Here is a 17,853-nt window from a genome sequence, read left to right as displayed (position 1 = left end):
CCCCTTTCACAGTGGGGTCGGCCCTTGGCTTTCAAAACTGGTATTCCTCAACAGTCTCCTGGTTCTAGTTTTCCTCCTCCTAATCTGTGTCTTTAGGTATTTATTCAAACAGAACTATTCCTACTAAAAAGCTACTAAACTTTAACCAAACTAGAGCACATTCCTTCTTGGCAGTCATAGGCACTTATTTCAAAGATCCAAGCAGTTTGGAGGGGAGAAATCCTCTCATTCATCTGAGAATTGAGTTGCTTCCTTGCTGTTTGCAGCTAGAGAGGGTCCTGTGTAAAGGGAAGGCTGAGTGACAAAACGTCACTAAAATAGTGTCACATCTTGATACTAGTAGAAGGATTTCAGGGAAAATTCTCACTAAAGCTAAGATTTGAGGATACTGGAAGAGTTCACTTACCCCTAGTTAATTTATCAGCTTCTTAAAGAATAATTGAAAAGCTGTCCAAAATGCAGATATCTATCATTGTAAAAAGTATTCTTAAAATTTTGGTGAATATTAGCTTTTTTGTAAATGAAATCAGAATTACAATTATAAAAGATACAAAATGAACCCCATAGTAAAATGGAGAATATTAAAATAAAGAATCTGATTTTTAATTCTACATATTTTCTAGATCCTAAAAAATGATATCCATATTTTTCTGGACCCTGAAAAATGATATATAAAATTTTTATTTAGCCTTTCAAATAAAGAAAACCTAATTTTGATCCTAATATATACTGCATACCAGCTGGGGGCTTAGCATGGCTGAGCACCAGTTTCCACATCTATAAAATGAGGTTAATAAAACCTATTATAAGGTTGTTGTCGGGCTCATATAAGATCAGGTAAAATGGCCAGCATGGTGCCTGTAGGTAGCAAAGCTGCAAATGATTTTCTTTTATTATTTCAAAACTGGTACAGAGTTATGTTTTGTTTGCTTTTTAAAATTCAGTATCAACATAGAGCAACAAAGAAACAAATAATTAAAAATATATATGAGCAAAGTTATTACAGAAAGGACACAGAAAATTTATTTTAAAATGATATGTGTTTATGAACTTAAAGTAAAGCTTTTACTTAGCATTCAACATTTATTTCACTATTGTAAAACCCAAAGCAAAAAATCTCTTTCATGACACTCAATGAAAACAATGCACTAATGACCAATCACTTTAAATATTTATAGAAAGTTTAGTGGAGGAAGTGAGCTAAACCAAGGAAGGAGTTCCTCTGGAGACCTTAGAAGAATGTTTGCAAGCTATGCCAGTGTACCTCTACCCTGAGAAGAATGGTCAAGTAATCATGCGCTTTTGTTTCTCCAGGGAGAAGTTGGCTGTGGCCCGTCTGCAGCGAGAAGTTGCCCAAAGAAGAAGTGAGGGGGCCATGGTAAGTCCCGGCTGGTTTCTCTTGATTCTGAACCTCCCTTCCAAAGGTCTCTGGTTTGAAAGGCATTTCGTCTCATTAAGGATATCTAAGGAAAATATTTGCTTGCAGCAAACGGAATGTTGTATTGGTAAATGATGTGTTTATAATGTAGTTTAGACAGCTCTGCCATTTGCAGAGTCAGAGAGAGAGAGAGAGAGAGAGGAAAAATAAGTATTTGAGTGTTGAAGAGGATGTTCAAATGTTCAAAGGTCTATAAGTCTTAATTTTCCGAAGGTATACTGGATGCCCAGGCTTCCAGCTGGGAGTGCAATATCTATAAATGAACAATCTTAGATTTTCAGAAAAGGACAGTCAAACATATTTCAAGCTTCTCAGTTTTTTCGATGCTAAAAAACAAACAGCTTAAAAGAACACTACGATGTTTGCTAATGTAATCGTCTTTTATCTTTTTCCTTCTCTTCACTATTGGCAGTGCGTTTCTCCCTGTTCTTTTCAGCATGTGTTGTCTAGAAAACTGATGTTTCCTTGTGTTTTGGATTGTACTAAAAATCGATATGGTTGTTTTGGTCTATAGCAACTTCATTTTATAGACTCTTTGCCCAGGTATCTGCCTGTGTGCTGCTCTAACATCGGAGATGACTGCTTGGGGACCCCGGTAATGTACATGTGTGGATTAACAGCGGCTGCTACCTCTGAGGGAAAAAATAACAGGCCAGATTTTTTTTCCTGCATAAAACAAAACAATAGCATGCATGCAATTTTTCAGCAAAAGAATTAGCTTTTTTTGAAAAAGAGAAGTAATGCATTTTTAGATCCCGAAGGCTGCTTCTATTTGATTTCATGAGAGTTAAATGACAATGCATCCACTGAAAAGAGTAAGAAATTTGTAAAATACACTGGTCTTGCACTTTTCCCCACAGGGAAAGCAAAGGGCTGGAGTAGGAGGCTGAATGTTGAGTGGGTTCTGGAAGGTACAGTGGCCCCTGAGCATGCTAAAATACTTAGGGGATCATATTGTTTGTTCTGCTAGTGATCTTAATGCAAAGAGAATCTTGAATGTTCAAATAATATGAAACAATTGCTCCCAAGTATCTTTGAGCAATGAATTGGAAATAAGTTGAAGAAAATGAAGGTTTAGTGAAATGGTAAACTGAAAATTTTCAGTCTAGACTTTTACTGTGGTGCAAAATGTGTAGGGCTAGGCCATTCTGCAATATTTCAATCTTTTGTTTAGGGCTAGCCTCTGTTCATCAGCTGTGTTCTTATCGAATGTGAAGAAGTGACTTAAATTATCTAGGTCTCAGTATCTTCATCTTTAAAATGAAGATGTTGAATTGTATGATTCTATTAGTTTAGTAGATCATACTACTGAACATTTGTTCATGTAAGGCTTTTATGAAGGAGAGCTTTTTCTGGTAATAACTAAATGTTACTTCAGTTCATAAAAAGAACAGATCTCGAAAGAATGTATCTTTCTGACTCTGTCAACGAATGGGCCTGAGTTGAAATCATCACAGACAGATAATTCTATAGTCTTTTACAAAATAAAAGCCCCTTTTAAAACATTATAGAAGTAATTAGTCAGTGCAGAAAATACCCAGAAAACACAAACAATCAAAAAGATGATTCTGGTTGCTCAAAAAATGACTTTGAAAAAGTTACCAGTGTTTTATTACTCTTAATTTAATGATGGTAATGAGAAAACCCACACATTTATGTATTGATCGATTTAACAAGTATTTATTGAGCACCTACTGTGTGTCCGGTGCTATTCTAGGCACTGGGGAAACATCAGTAAAAAAAAAAAACAGACAAAAATCTGAGAGCTTACATTCTACTGGTTGGAGAAACAGACATTCAGCATACTTAAGAGTGTTAGATGGTGGAAGGAAACAACTATGACAAAATGAGATCAAGGTAGGGGAGGTTGGGAGTTCTAGGAGATCACTGTTTTAAATTGGGTGTTCAAATAGTTAACCACCGAAAAGTAACTTTTTGAGCAAAACTTGGAGGAGGCTAAGGAGTGAACCATGCTGATATCTGGGGGAGGAGCGTTCCCAGGCAGAGAAATCAGCAAGTGCAAAGGCCTGGAGTGCCTGAGGAACCATGGAGATAGGACGACTGGTGAGGAGTGAGAGGAAGAGTGAGTATCAGAAGGTAAAGTCAGAGAAGTGCTGAAGGACAGAGGGTAAGTCATCAAGGGCCCCAGGGATCCCTGGCTTCTGCTCTTTGTGACTGGAGCCATTGGAAGACTTTGAATGAGGCAGTGATGTGATATGATTTACCATTATTCGTATTACTGTTATCTCCCCCATTCCATAGTTTATCACATCTCAGTTTCTTAGAGACCATAAGCCCTGATTTTCATTAATGTCCTTTAATTTTTTTCACCCTCTATTTCAATATTTTTTTCCCTCTTTCCTTACCCAGTTAACCGCCGCCTTGAGTTTTCTACTTAATTATATGCTTCAGCTTTTCTGCTCCTAGGATTCATTTATTTCTGACGTCCTGATTCTTTCATATGACAGCTCCTTAAATCAGGCAGTCCTATTAATCTCTAAATTTAATTCTTGCTGTTACAAGCCAGAACTTTTGTCACTTCTGTAGCAGAAATGGAAAGCAGTTCATCACAACCAGATCACCTTGTGTTTAAAGACTACTATTTATAGTATTCTACATTTTTATCCATATGAAAAGAAAAATGGTATGGGAAAAGTTATTTAAATATTTTCAATAAAGCTATGTAATTGAGGCAGATATTTTAAAAATCATCAATGAACCTGTTATAATCAAAACCTTTAATGTAAAGCATTCCCCTGTTAAAATTTGACTTTATGCAATAAATCTCATTACTTATAAGTTTTAATACAATACCCAACGCACCATTTTTGAGATATTTATTTTATTTTTTTTAGCATACTTTTTATTTTGGAATAATTTTAGACTTACAGTAAAGTTGCACACCCGTATACTCTTTAACCAGTTTTCTACTGTTAACATCTCAATATGACTATGATAAAATTATCAAAACTAAGTGATTAACACTGGCATGCTACTATTAAATAAATCCAAATTTTATTAGAATTTCACCAGGTGTTCCAATAATATTCCTTTTCTGATCTAGGATTCAGTCCAGGGCACCACATTGCAGGTAGAGGGATTTCTTTTTAATGCCTAGTTAACACATATTGTGGAAGGAAGAAGAACATGAACTTGAAAGGGAGGCAGGTCTGGATTCAAAGTCCATTTCTACCAGTTGTTGGTTGTGTGACCTTGGGCGTGTTACTTTACTCATTTTTATCAATTTTAGTGCTCTTTTGTTCTGTTAACTGAAGTCTTTGGGAACACTTTCTTTCAGTGTACAAGATGTTTCATATTTGTTCCCTTTGTTCTTAATTCTTTCATGAAATAACGATCACCATTATTTTCCTACTTACCTTTCATTATTTTTCACAAACTGCTGTAAGATTATATTTCTCTTCATTCTGGGAAATTATGTTTCAGCTTGTGCTCCCTATCATTGGCTCAGTTTACTGCAACATCTATTCTTAGACTTTAATGTCATCTTAAATTTTGTTATATATAAAAAGGTTCATTCTACCTCAAGGGTATAAAGCTACTCAGTCTCATTATCTTCTAGACTGTACCTACTTCTTATTTTTCTTTATGTAAATCTTTGCAAATTCTAGATTGGTATGAAGTAGGGATCAAAAAGAACGTTTTCACAAATTGATAGTTAATTTCGCAACATCATTCATGAAACCATCTAACCCTTCTATCACCTTTATTATAGTTCAAACATCCATATTAATCTGGGTTAATTACTGTACTGCTTATGCTTTGCCATTAACCATTGTGTATTCTTAATTGTTTTGATTACTTGAAATTTATAGTTTGTTAATATTTTGTAGGGCAGATTCCTTTTGATCATATTTTTCTCCAAACTTGTAAAGATAATTTTACTTACTGAATATAAGAGTTCATGAGTTAAAAATATGTATTTTGATTTCAAAAAAAAAATGGCAAAAATATTTTATATGTATTTATGACACAAAATATTTCAGAGAGAGTGCTTCAAATTATATAAACAATGGCTTATTTGCTGTTTTTGCTGTTTTCTTTTTTTTAATTTAGAGAAATATTCTACCACTGTTTTTTATTGAAAAGATATTAATATCTACAAAGCATTAATATCTTGCCAAACAATTTTTAAAGATGGTTAGGTTAATTATGTAAAACCTCAATACCGTGTGGTTCCTTTTTACACCAGTGATTAGTTTATATTTGGGCAAAAGAAAAATATTAATTCTTTATTACTCAGCTCAAGGCAATAAGAAAACACAGAATCCCATTTATCCTGTTACAAGATTCCGTTTTCCTCTGTATCCAGATATTTAGACACTGGCAGGATGTTACCCTACTGTACCATCAGCTAAATTCATAACCAACTGTATATCCTTTTCTTTGCACAATGAACATCCAAGGAATAATGATCAAAGATTGAGATATTGATAGTTACATTAGGAATTTGAGGGGGAAAAAGAGTTTGAAGAAGTAGGGAGATCAGAATTTTTGGATCCCCCGTGTTGGAAAATGAGGCAAACTTATGGCATAAATACCCCTCCCCAGATCCTGCTCATTTGGTTCCACAGTGTGGACAGCCTGCTCTGGTGCTGAAACTGGAGTTGTCTGGGTTAGCTGATACAAACTTGGATTAAAACACTTTGAAGAAACTTCATTCCTATGGCCTATATCTGTTCATGGTTTCTAGTATGTGTCAATTTAACGGCAGGGATCTCTTCTTCTAATATCTGCATAGTATTTCAGAGATTTACACTTAGTCTTATTTTTAACCTCCTTGTTCCCTGCCTTCAACAGCATGTGAGTTAACTGTTTTTTTAGTAACTTGTAAAAACCAGAAGTCATAGTTTCGAATACCTGTTATTTAAACCAAAAGAAATACTTTATTTCAACTTAAGAGACACATGTAAAAACAGGAACATTTCACAAAACCCAGGAGACATTGCCTTGGTGAACAGTCAGGATTTTGCCTAGTATGCCCTTTTTCTTGCCATTGCTGCAGAGCTGTATAGTCTGGCCTCTGGTAGACAAAAGGCAGCCAAGAAGGGAAATTCAGAGTTTGAAAACCCAGGAGTAAGAGGGGCATGGAGCTATGGTCCCTAAACATTCCATTTCCTACTACTGGCTTTTTTGGAGTCAGGTTTTGAATTTTGATAGAATTGGAAGATGGTTGTTCACTATAGCTTGGTGGGTGATACAACTGGTTTCTAACTGGTAGTAGTCAAGGAAAGGAATTTAAGATGGATGCATGATGAGTTAAGCCTTTTTTCTGTTTCTTTTTTTTTAAATTGAGATATAATTTACATACTAGTTTCAGATATATAACAACGACTTGAGAGAGTCACCACAATAAGGCTAGTTAACATCCATCACCATACATAGTTACACTTTTTTTCTTATGATGAGAACTTTTAAGATCTCACTTAGCAACTTTCAAATATGCAATACAGAATTATTAACTATAGTTACCATGCTGTACATTACACTCTTAGGATTTATTTATTATATAACTGAAAAATGTCTACCTTTTGATACCCTCCCCCACCTCTGGCAGCCACCCAATCTCTATCTATGAGTTCATTTTTTCAAAGAGGCCACATATAAGTGATATCATACAGTATTTGACTTTCTCTGTTTGATTTATTTCACTTAATACAATGCCCTCAAGTTCCACTTATGTTGTTGCAAATGGCAAGATTTTCTACTTTTTATGGCTGTATAATATTCTGACGTGTGTGTGTACACAGATGCACGCACACACTTCACATTTTTTATTCATTTGTCTATATTGATGAACACTTAGATTGTTTCCATGTTTCCACATCTTGACTATTGTAAATAATGCTTCAGTGAACATGGAGGATACAGATATCTTTTGAAGACAATGATTTTACTTCCTTTGGATAAATACCCAGAAGTGGAATTGCTGGAACATATGGTAGTTTTATTTTTAATGTTGCGGGGGGACCTGTCATACTGTTTTTTATAGTGGCTGCGCCAATTCCTACATTCCTACCAACGGTGCACAAGAGTTCCCTTTTCTCCACATTTTTGCCAACACTTCTTTCTTGTATTTTTGATCATAGTCATTCTGTGTGTGAGGTGATATCTCATTGTGGTTTTGATTTGCATTTCCCTCATGATTAGTGGTGTCGAGCACCTTTTCATGTAACTGTTGGCCATCTGTACATCTTTTAGAAAAATGTCTCTCCAGATATTGTCCATTTTTAAATTGGATCATTTATTTATTTATTTATTTTGCTATTGAGTTGTATGGGTTGTTTTGTATTTTGGACATTAATCCCTTATCAGATATGTGATTTTCAAATATTTTCTCTCATTCAGTAGGTAGGTTGCCTTTTCCTTTCATTGATGGTTTCCTTTGCTGTGCAAAAGCTTTTTACTTTGATGAGGTTCAACTTGTTTATTTTTGCTTTTGTTGCCTTTGCTTTTGGTGTCAGATCCAAATAATCACCGCCAAGATTGACCTCAAGAAGCTTACAGCCTATGTTTTCTTCTATGAGTTTTACGGTTTCAAGTCTTTATCCATTTTGAGTTAAATTTTATGTAGGGTATGATATAGTGGTCCAGTTTCAATTTTTTTTTTTTGCTTGTGGCTGTCCAGTTTTCTCAATACCATTTATTGAAGAGACTGTACTTTCCTCATTGTATATTATTGGCTCCTTTATTGAAAATTAATTGACCATATATGCATGGGTTTATTTCTGAGCTCTCTAGTCTGTTCTATTGATCTATATGTGTGTTTTCATGCTAGTACCATACTGTTTTGATTACTGTAGTTTTGTAATATAGTTTGAAGTCAGGAAATGTGATGCCTTCAGCTTTGTTCCTTTTTTAAAACCAAGATTTCTTTGCCTTGGCTGTTCAGGGTCTTTTGTGACTCCGTACAAATTTTAGAATTGTTTGTTCCATTTCTGTGAAAAATGCCATTGGGGTTTTGATAAGGATGCAGTGAATCTGTAGGTTGATTTGGTTAGCATGGAGTATCTTTCCATTTATTTTTGTGTTTTTTAGTTTCTATCATCAATGTCTTTTGTTTTCAGTGTTTTGGTCTTTTCTTCTCCTTGGTTATATTTATTCCTAGGTATTTATTCTTTGATGCAATTGTAAATATGATTGGTTTTTAATTTTTTCTGATTTTTTTTTATTATCAGTGTACAGAAATGCAATCGATTTTGGAAAAATTGGGGTTTTAGCAGCATAGACAGCTTGGACTTGTCTGTATTTGGTAATGTACTGGTGTTAGAAGCAGTCATGGCAGTTGCATTGAAAGTATCATTGAGAAAAGAGAAGCAACTCGGACAATACATCATTCACAGTGTTTATCATTGGCTGAAAAATATCCACAATATGTATTTGGAAAAAGATCCAGGACTTTTCTTTATTGCTTACAAAAACCAAGGTAATCATTTAAAAAGCCAAGTGGACTTGACTTTCTAAGAGTTTAAATGGTAAGTTCCAAGCTTCAGGACAGGTTTCTATATATATTTACTAAATTTTGGAAATAATATTATTTTGTTCATTTTTCTATTCAACATATCAAGCAGAGATTAAAAATGAAGTCCTTGCTTCCATGAAATTTATAATGTAAAATACTTATTATACAAATACATCAGTGTCGTACTTTTCATGATCTCTGTTTATAGTCATTAATATCAGAAATCAATAACAGCCAAAAAAGATAACTTTAACAATTATGTAGAGTATTTTAAGTAATTAATTGTTAAACAACTAAAAGAAATTAAAAATGTTGGAACTGAATGACAATGAAAACACTACTTATGTACAAACTTATGAGATTTAATCAAATTAATACTTATTGTGAAATGTATAGTTTTAAATGCATGTAATAGGAAAAGATTTAAAATTGACAAATCTCCAGCTCAAACAGTAATAAAGAATATTAAAATAAACCAAAGGAATGAAGAGGAAAGGAATAATGAAATAAAAAAGAGAACCAATAAAGTACAAAAAGAAAAAATAGCAGAAAAATTTTATCAACACCAATTAATTCATATACACATAAAAATTATAAGACATTTAGACATGTGAACACTAGGTGTTTGATGATATTAAGAATTCTTAGTATTTAGGTATAATCTTGTGTTGTGGTTGTGTACGTGTGTGTGTGTGTTTTTTTTAAGTCTGTGTTGTTTAGAGGCACATACAGAAATATTTACCAATGAAATGCTTTAATGTCTGGGTTGCTTCAAAATAATACTGGAAGAGGGAAGTATTATTTAGATGAAAGTATTATTTAGATGAAACAAAATTGGCCATAGTTGATAATCATAAAAATTAAGGAAAAGATATACTTTTCCTCCTGCTTTTATAAATGTTTAATTTTTTATGATAATTTTTAAAAAATATGTCCCCATAAAATGCTGCCAGGCTCTGATGACTTTACAGAGTTCGACCAAACCTTCAGTGAGGGAGATACTATAGTCTACAAACTGGTGCTGAAAAAAGAAAATAAGAAACTATCCCCAACTCACTCTTTTAAAATAAACATTTCATTTTAGAATAGTTATATATTTACCAAGAAATTGAAAAGATAGTGGAGAGATTTTCCATATGCCCCATACCCAGTTCCCCCAATTATTTTACATTAGTATTGTACATTCGTCACAATTAATGAACCAATATTGATATATTATTATTAACTAAAGTCCATACTTTATTCAAATTTGTTCATAGTTATACCTAATGTACTTTTTCTGTTTCAGGATCCCATCCAGGACTTGTGTTATTACATTTACTTGTCATGTCTCCGTAGGCTCTTCTTGGTTGTGACAAATTCTCAGACTTTCCTTGTTTTTGATGAAATTGACAGTTTTATGAGCACTAGTTAGGTATTTTGGGGAATTTGTCTCATTGAAATTTGTCTGATGTTTTTCTTCATGATTAGACTGGGTTATATTTTGGGGAGGTAGACCACAAGTTAAAATGCCTTTTTCATCACATCATATCAAGGTTGCATATTATCAGTCTAACATCACTATTTAGGTGAGCCTTGATCACATTGCTGAGGCGATATTTGTCCAGTTTCCACTGTGAAGTTTCTCTGCCCTCACTCCCTTCCATAATGTCCTCTTTGGAAGAAGTTATTGTGCACAGCCCACACTTAAGATATGGCGAGTGCAGTGATTGCTTAACATTAGAAAATGCATTAATATAATTGACCCAAGTAAATAGATTAAACAAAGAAAACAAAACCTCAATAGATATTGAAACATTTGATAAAATTCAAATTCAGTTCATAGTAATTTTTGAAAATGTAGTCAGCCAAGAATAAATGGGAATTTCCTTAAACTGATGAAAGGTGTCTACTGAAATCTTCAGTAAACATTGTGCTTAGTGGTGAAATGTTAGAAGCATTCCTTTTAAAATCTATAACCAGAACAGGATACCTCCTGTCACTGCTTCTATTCGTTGTTGTAGCTGGTCTTAACTAGTACAATAAAATAAGTAAGTGATATAAGTGTCAGGGGGGGAAAAAAAACACAGTTCGTATTATTAAAAAATAATAATTGTCTAAGTAGAAAATCTAAGGGAATCTTTAGACAAACTTTTAGAAGATTGTTTAATATAAAATGAATACACGTCAATAGAATTCCTACATATCAATCAACACTTATGAAGTATAGTTTTAAAAGACAGTACTTAAAATAATTTTTTAAGGAACTTTTTAGGAATGTATGTGATATTGATGGAGAAATTATTAAACATTATAAAGAGAGACCAAAATTAGTGGAGAGATATCTCATATATTTCTAGAAGGGAAGACTCAATACCATAAAGGCAACAACTTATCCCAAACCGATTTACATATTCCATGTAATTCCAATCAGAATCCAAACAGGGTTTTCACAGAATACAAAAAGCTAATTCTAATATTAATATGAAAAAAAATGTAGGTTTAAATGTAGATGACATGATTTTAAAGAAAGATAATAGGGGGTGTTGTGTCCTACCACTCATGAAGATTTATTATAAAGCTAAAGCAATTAAACTAGTGTGGTGTTGGGCAAAGACACGCAAATAAACCTGAACAGAATGGAGAGAGTTGAAATATATGGAAAGATATAATGGAAATAGAATTACAACTCAGTGAGAAAGAATGGACAATTCAAAAAAGCCACTGTGACAATTTAAATACCAAATTATTCAGTTTCATTGCTATCAAACACCATGCACAAAAGTAAATTTTATACGAATCAATTTTTTTTTCATTAAAACAATTTTCAGACTTTTAGAAGTAAATGTAAGGTAATATCTTTATAATATTGAAATAAGAGAGCATTTTGTTTAAAAAAAAGACAAATGTAGAAGGCATAGAAAGATTGATAAATATGAATACATTAGGAATAAAAATCTGTTTGTTTTTTTTAATAAGATCATTAGCAAAGTGTAAAGGTCAGCTGCTGGCCAATACAAGAGATTTTTCAAGGCAAACTAGTAGGAAAGTGCCATGACCATAAACACTTAAAATTTCTTGTTTAGAAAAATATAGATTATAGATTAAAATATCACTGGGATAGCATCTCATGCACATCTATCTGGAAAAATTATAGAAGTCTGAAAATGCGAGAAGGCAAGGATATGTAGAAATTGGAGCTCTTTTATACTGTTGGTAGTAATGTGAGCAATGTAAACATTTAAGAAATCCAGTTTGGGTTACCTAGTAAAGTTGAATGTAAAACAGAGCCTGCGATCTAGCAATTCTACTTTTGTGTTTGGATCCTAGAGAAACTAACCTAAAGGGGCTCATTAAAGATACACACTTCAGTATTATTTCTAATGCTAAAAACGTCAAAGCAATCTCAAGTTCCCACAGGAGGAGAATAAATGAGCCAACTGATTTCTTCAAACAGTAAAATAATATGCAGCAGTTAAAATGAGCTAGATCTGTATGAAAAAAACATGGACATATCTCAAAAACATATTATTGATATATAAGTAGAAAAAAGTCTAATATGTATAGGAACAACACACACCAAATTTAGGTAATGAATACTTCTGGGGAGGAGAAAAGGCTCGAGTTATATTTATTAACTTAATTTTTTAATAAAGTAAATATTATGTTTTTTTAATCTCTTAATTCTGGGTGGACTTAAGTGGTGCCACATATTTTTGAAATATTTTCTGAATTTTAAAAACATTTTTTCATAACAGCCTTAAGTGAATTTAAATAAAAATGTTGAAATAAAAGAAACTGAACCACAACACCATCAGAAGAGAAGCTAGGAGAAATTAGAAGAAAATATTAGCTCACTCAGAGGACTATATTAGAAAATATGTTATTTTTATGATCTGGGCATAGTGAAGGCACATCTCAGAAAGACACCAGGGTCATAAACTATGAAAGTAAAAGATAGAGCTTAGACACAGTGCAAAGCATTTACTTCTGGTGAGCAAAAAGTTATATAAACCAAAGAAATAAATTACATGTCCCCTTTTTAAGTTCCAACAGATACAATAGATATAAAGATGTGAAATTTTAGGAATTTTCAGAAAAATCTTCAGAATAATGCCATGGATTACGTAGCTGAGTTCAGTCTTAAACCATGTTTGAAAAGTTGGATCCGTCTACAGCCTCTTAGTTTTCCCTACAATTCTTCCAAGTAGGAATAGTGTTCCTGAAGGGAGTATGCTTATCCACCATGGAGCACTCCCCACACAGTTAACATCTTGCTAACCTCAGGACTGGCCAGCAAGAAGATTTAGGTTAAAGGTCCACCTTCCTTCCTCTTATTTCAAGTCAGATACTGGAGCTAGAGATAGTATTCTATTAGGAAACTTGGAAACTATTCAGAATTTATTCCATTTTCTAACAAGACAGGAGTTTTAGAAGACTACAAAAAGCACAAAGACGAGTCTCATAGTCCCTCAGGTGGATGAAATGGCTTTCTATGCCTCTGTGTTTTGTGTTTGAAAAGGGAACAAGGAGCAGTAGGACACTATAAACATAGTACTTTCACTTCTTCTTGTACTTTAAAAAGTTAAAGTAAAATTGACATACAGTGAAATACACATATCTTGATTGTACAGTTTGATGAATTTAGACAGATATATTTACTTGTAAAGCCAACATTCCAATTGAGGTATAAAATATTTTCATTACCGTAGAAAATTCCTTCTTAACCCATCTCAGTCACACATTTCCACCCTTGCATAAGCAACCATTGATATAATTTATATAATTCATGTATTAGTTTTGCCTTTCCTTAGATCGTATATAAATATATGTGTACAATATATAGTATAGTATACGTTCTTTGATGTTTGACTTCCTTCCTTTAACATAATGCTTTTGAGATTCATCCATGTATTGTGCATGTGTGTTTTTTTTTAGCTGTATAGTATTGCATTTTGTGAATACATCACGATGTTTACCCATTTTCCTTTTGACAGAAATTTGGGTTGTTTCCAATTTGGTCTAAATAAGGCAGCTATGTAATTCTTACATAATTCATTTTATGGACATATCAGTTCATTATCAGATATATGATTTGTAAATTCCTTATCCCATTTGTATGGATTTTCTTTTTCTTTTCTTGATGATGTTCTTTAAAACATAAAATTTTTAATTTTGAAGAACTCCAATTTATTTTTTCTTTTGTCATATCTTTTGGTGTCATTACTAAGAAAGCTTTGCCTGGCCAGAGGTCACAAAGATTTTTCTTTAAGAGTTTTATAGTTCGAGCTCTTACATATAAGTCTGTGATTCATTTTGAGTTATTTTTGTGTTTTTTGAGAAAGGGATCCAACTTTATTCTTTTGCATTTGGCTCTCCAGTTGCTCCTGCACCATTTGTTGAAAAGACTGTTCTTTCCCCCATGGAATCATCTAGGCAACTTTATTGAAATCAGTTGACATTAATGTGAAGGTTTGGTTTTGGACTTTCAGTTCATTTGACCTCTGTGTCTATCCTTATGCCAATAGAATTCTGTCTTAATTACTGGAGTAATCAAGTGGCACAAGTACTACTGTGTAATGTTTTGACGTTTTGAAATTGCGAGTGTATATACTCCAACTTCGTTGTTCTTTTTCAAAATCTGTCTTCTAGGATTTGGCATCTGTTGATTGTCCTTTTTCATTCCATTTGAGATTTCGGTGTTTTGTATGATGAGTAATTTTTTCAATGACATTTGGGTGTATGTTATGAAACCCTGGACCTTATTTGTACCTTCTGCACTGCCAGGCTTCTGTTGACACTGACAGCAGGAGAAGTGGGAGGCTCTGCCTTGTTACTGTCAGGTTAGGGAAGAAGTTCAGGTTCCCATCAGCCTTCATTGACATCCAAGGTAGTTCTCATTACTGCTGCGTAGGGATGGGAGTTCCAGCTCCCTACCAGGCCTCCGCTGACATTTTCCCTGGATGCGAGAGGAATAGGAGTACCTTGTCACTGTTCCCCACATGGCCCTCAATGACACTAAGGAGTTTGGCCTTATTACCACTGAGCAATGGTGAAAAATGCTGTCTCTTCACTAGGCCTCCTCTGATATCACCCTGGTGGGGAGAGAGTGGTAGTGGGGAGGGCTCGTTACTGCTCCGTAGAGGTAGAAGTGTAGACATCCCTGGTGGTCTCCACTTACATTGTGGGGGTCAGGGAGCTCAGCCACCCACCAAAGATGAAAGTCTTGGCTCCCTATCTGGCTTTCTTTGACACCATACCTTTGGGTGTGTTGAGGCATCTCATTGTAGCCTCACAGGTGTGGAAATCTAGACTAGACTAGAAAATACCAGGAATAGAAGTGGAGACCTTAGATACAGACCACTCTTTCACAAACTGGTAGTGTGAAAGCAGTCAGATGTTGAGGTGATAGCTGGAGGGAGGTATGGGATCAAAAGAAGAGGGCATTTTTGTTATTTTTATTTTTATTTTTAAATGGCTGGCACAGTCCATGTTTGCATTCTGAGAACATCTGTGTGGTTGAAGAGGGTACAGGGAGGCTGAGGGAGGCTGCATAGCAATGGCTTGGGCAGTGCATTCTGGTTCGCTACTTCTTCCCTCTCACATTTCTCTTCACAGCGTAGTGGTGGCGGTTGGGATGGGGGCAGAATAGGGAATGTGATTAAATCCCTCCTCTTGGGCACAGTACAGTGTCCTTCTTTTTCTTTGCTTGCCATGACAATGAACTCCATAGGGCCTGAATCAGTGTTAGCCTAACCAAATGCTGTGATTGTGGATAGATGGAAAACATACACTGTATAGATTTTTTTTTTGTATCATATGTATAGAGGAGAAAACTTCCCGTGTCACTAAAATTATTATGTTTAAATTAATTAAAGATAATTATTTCCAAACTGAAATCATCTGCAACCTGGATTATTTAGCTTAAACTCACAATAACTTTTGGGATGTTATATTTATACCAAGACGTTTTAGTTTCATCTTTTAAAAATATTGATTTTTTTAACAACTTAATGTGATTAAATCCCTCTTCTTTGGCACACAGTACAGTGTTTTCAGCTCAAAAAGGAATTAATCAGAGAATATTATTTGTATAGACTGAAAGACATTTGCGTGTGGGCTTCAGGCCCCTGTGGTTGGGGAAGGGGAGTGGACTAAACAGGCTGGATAAAGAAAATACTGCAGAGATAGCTATTACAAAGAAACTGTAAATCTACATTAAACTAGATTTTAAAATAGATTTTAAAAAATAATCTGTTTTTTCATATACATGCCCTCGTGATTTTCATATTGATGTAGATATTATTGTGACAACTGAAATACAACATCATTTAAAAGTGAGTCCATGGTTTTGTTCATCAGGTGTTTTCTAATCAAAGGACACAAAAGAAACAAAACTACTGTCATACGGAAATGTTTACAGTTGGAAATAATTGTTATGCAATTTCGTTGCAAAAATACTAGGGCTCTTACCTAAAGGAATATGAGTAACAGTTTATCCAAAGAACAGAACTGTGAGTATAAACCTTAAAACAAGTGTATTTAATAAAAGGCACTAGTAATTTGAAAGGTTCTTAAAGTGATCGGTGCATATAAAAAAAAAGGAAGAAATAAAGTGGTTCCATATGTTACTTTCTATTTCTAACAAAAGGGGGGGAAAGGAGTCCATTTTGATCAATGTTCTTTTAATTCTCAGACTCGGTATAAAATAAATCACAGTGTTATGGCAATTCATTTATAGAGGTTAAAGTGATATGATGTAGCTTTTCATGGTAACATGAGTTTCACTTGCTGAGCGCCTGGGACTTGGATTTGCCATATTACCTGCTGTGGCTTAAGTGATGCAAAGCAATTATTGGGGCTTCCTTGTCACAGTGGCCTATTCCACACCTGCACCCTTTTGTTGGGAGCCCAACAGGGATGCTGGATTTGAGGTCTCCACTGAATAGACGTCCTCCATACGTAGTCCTCCTACACTGGATTGATTTATGGATGTATCAGGCTCTTTGTTAGCATGTAAACCCCTAATTAATTTAAAGCCCTCTGTAGAGAAATTATACTCCTAGTTAAGATTTTTAACAGACTCAGATGGTACTAATAATGGGAAGCAAGTCCTATTAATGGATTTACCATGGTCACTGGCCTCTGTATTCACAGTGAGGGCTGGTATATGGGCTTAGCATGTACCCTCAAATTAAGCATGGGCTGTCAGGAAACCATTCCGTTGTTACCCCTAACCCAATTAGGCTTATCATTTGAGTTCTAGCTTCCCATCTGTGGGGCGAAGACGGAGGCAGACACGGAGCACGAGAGACAGGATAAGAGAAAGAGGAAAACCTGTTTGCATTGATTGCATAAAGCCTCAATCAGATGTTTCTCTTCAACTAGTGACTCCGAGTTAAGTACATACTACTGGAGTTAGCCTAGGTCAGAGTGGGAAAATCAAGGCAATTCTCAGAATGTTCTGAGAAAAAATGATAAGAGGTCTTAAATTACCACCAAAAGAGTCTGTCTTTAAATTATTGTGAACAACAATGAATTCTAAATGGGTTAGGGGTGTAAATGAATGTAACAGTGAAACTATATAAACTAGAAAACAGACGAATTTCTCTTTAACTTTGGTTATGGAAAGGCTTTCTAATTGTGACTCAAACTCCAGATGCAATAAAAGACCAATACATTTCTCATGAGAATTAAACAATTTTGCATGACCCAAAACATTGTAAACTAAGTCAACAGACAGCTGACATACTGGAGCACACTATTAGTAATGTACATCAAAGCAAAGGACTAATATGCCTAACATAAAAACCCTTAAAATTGAGGGTCAAAGGACCAAAAATTCAGTAGAAAAAAAAAATGAGAAAGAGACATGCACATATAATTCACAAAAATTATATAAACATGACCAACAGGCATATGAAAAATATGTTCAAACTCAATCATAATTAGAGAA

At 34.3% G+C, this 17,853-nt stretch overlaps 1 protein-coding gene across 1 annotated transcript in view; it reads left to right on the top strand.

Annotated features, from left to right (window-relative positions):
• The window catches only part of NCKAP5 (NCK associated protein 5), a 744,993-nt gene that overhangs the window by 309,949 nt on the left and 417,191 nt on the right, over positions 1–17,853 (top strand). The window contains 1 exon segment of the mRNA XM_039874581.1: positions 1,315–1,378. Within this exon segment, the coding sequence (XP_039730515.1) occupies positions 1,315–1,378 (64 nt within the window).

This window comes from Pteropus medius, unplaced genomic scaffold (assembly GCF_902729225.1).
Source record: "Pteropus medius unplaced genomic scaffold, Ma_sr-lr_union100, whole genome shotgun sequence".
In the NCBI taxonomy this organism is placed as follows: Eukaryota; Metazoa; Chordata; class Mammalia; order Chiroptera; family Pteropodidae; genus Pteropus; species Pteropus medius.
The sequence above is the reverse complement of the archived record's forward strand: the minus strand, read 5'-3'. Positions and strand labels throughout refer to the sequence as shown.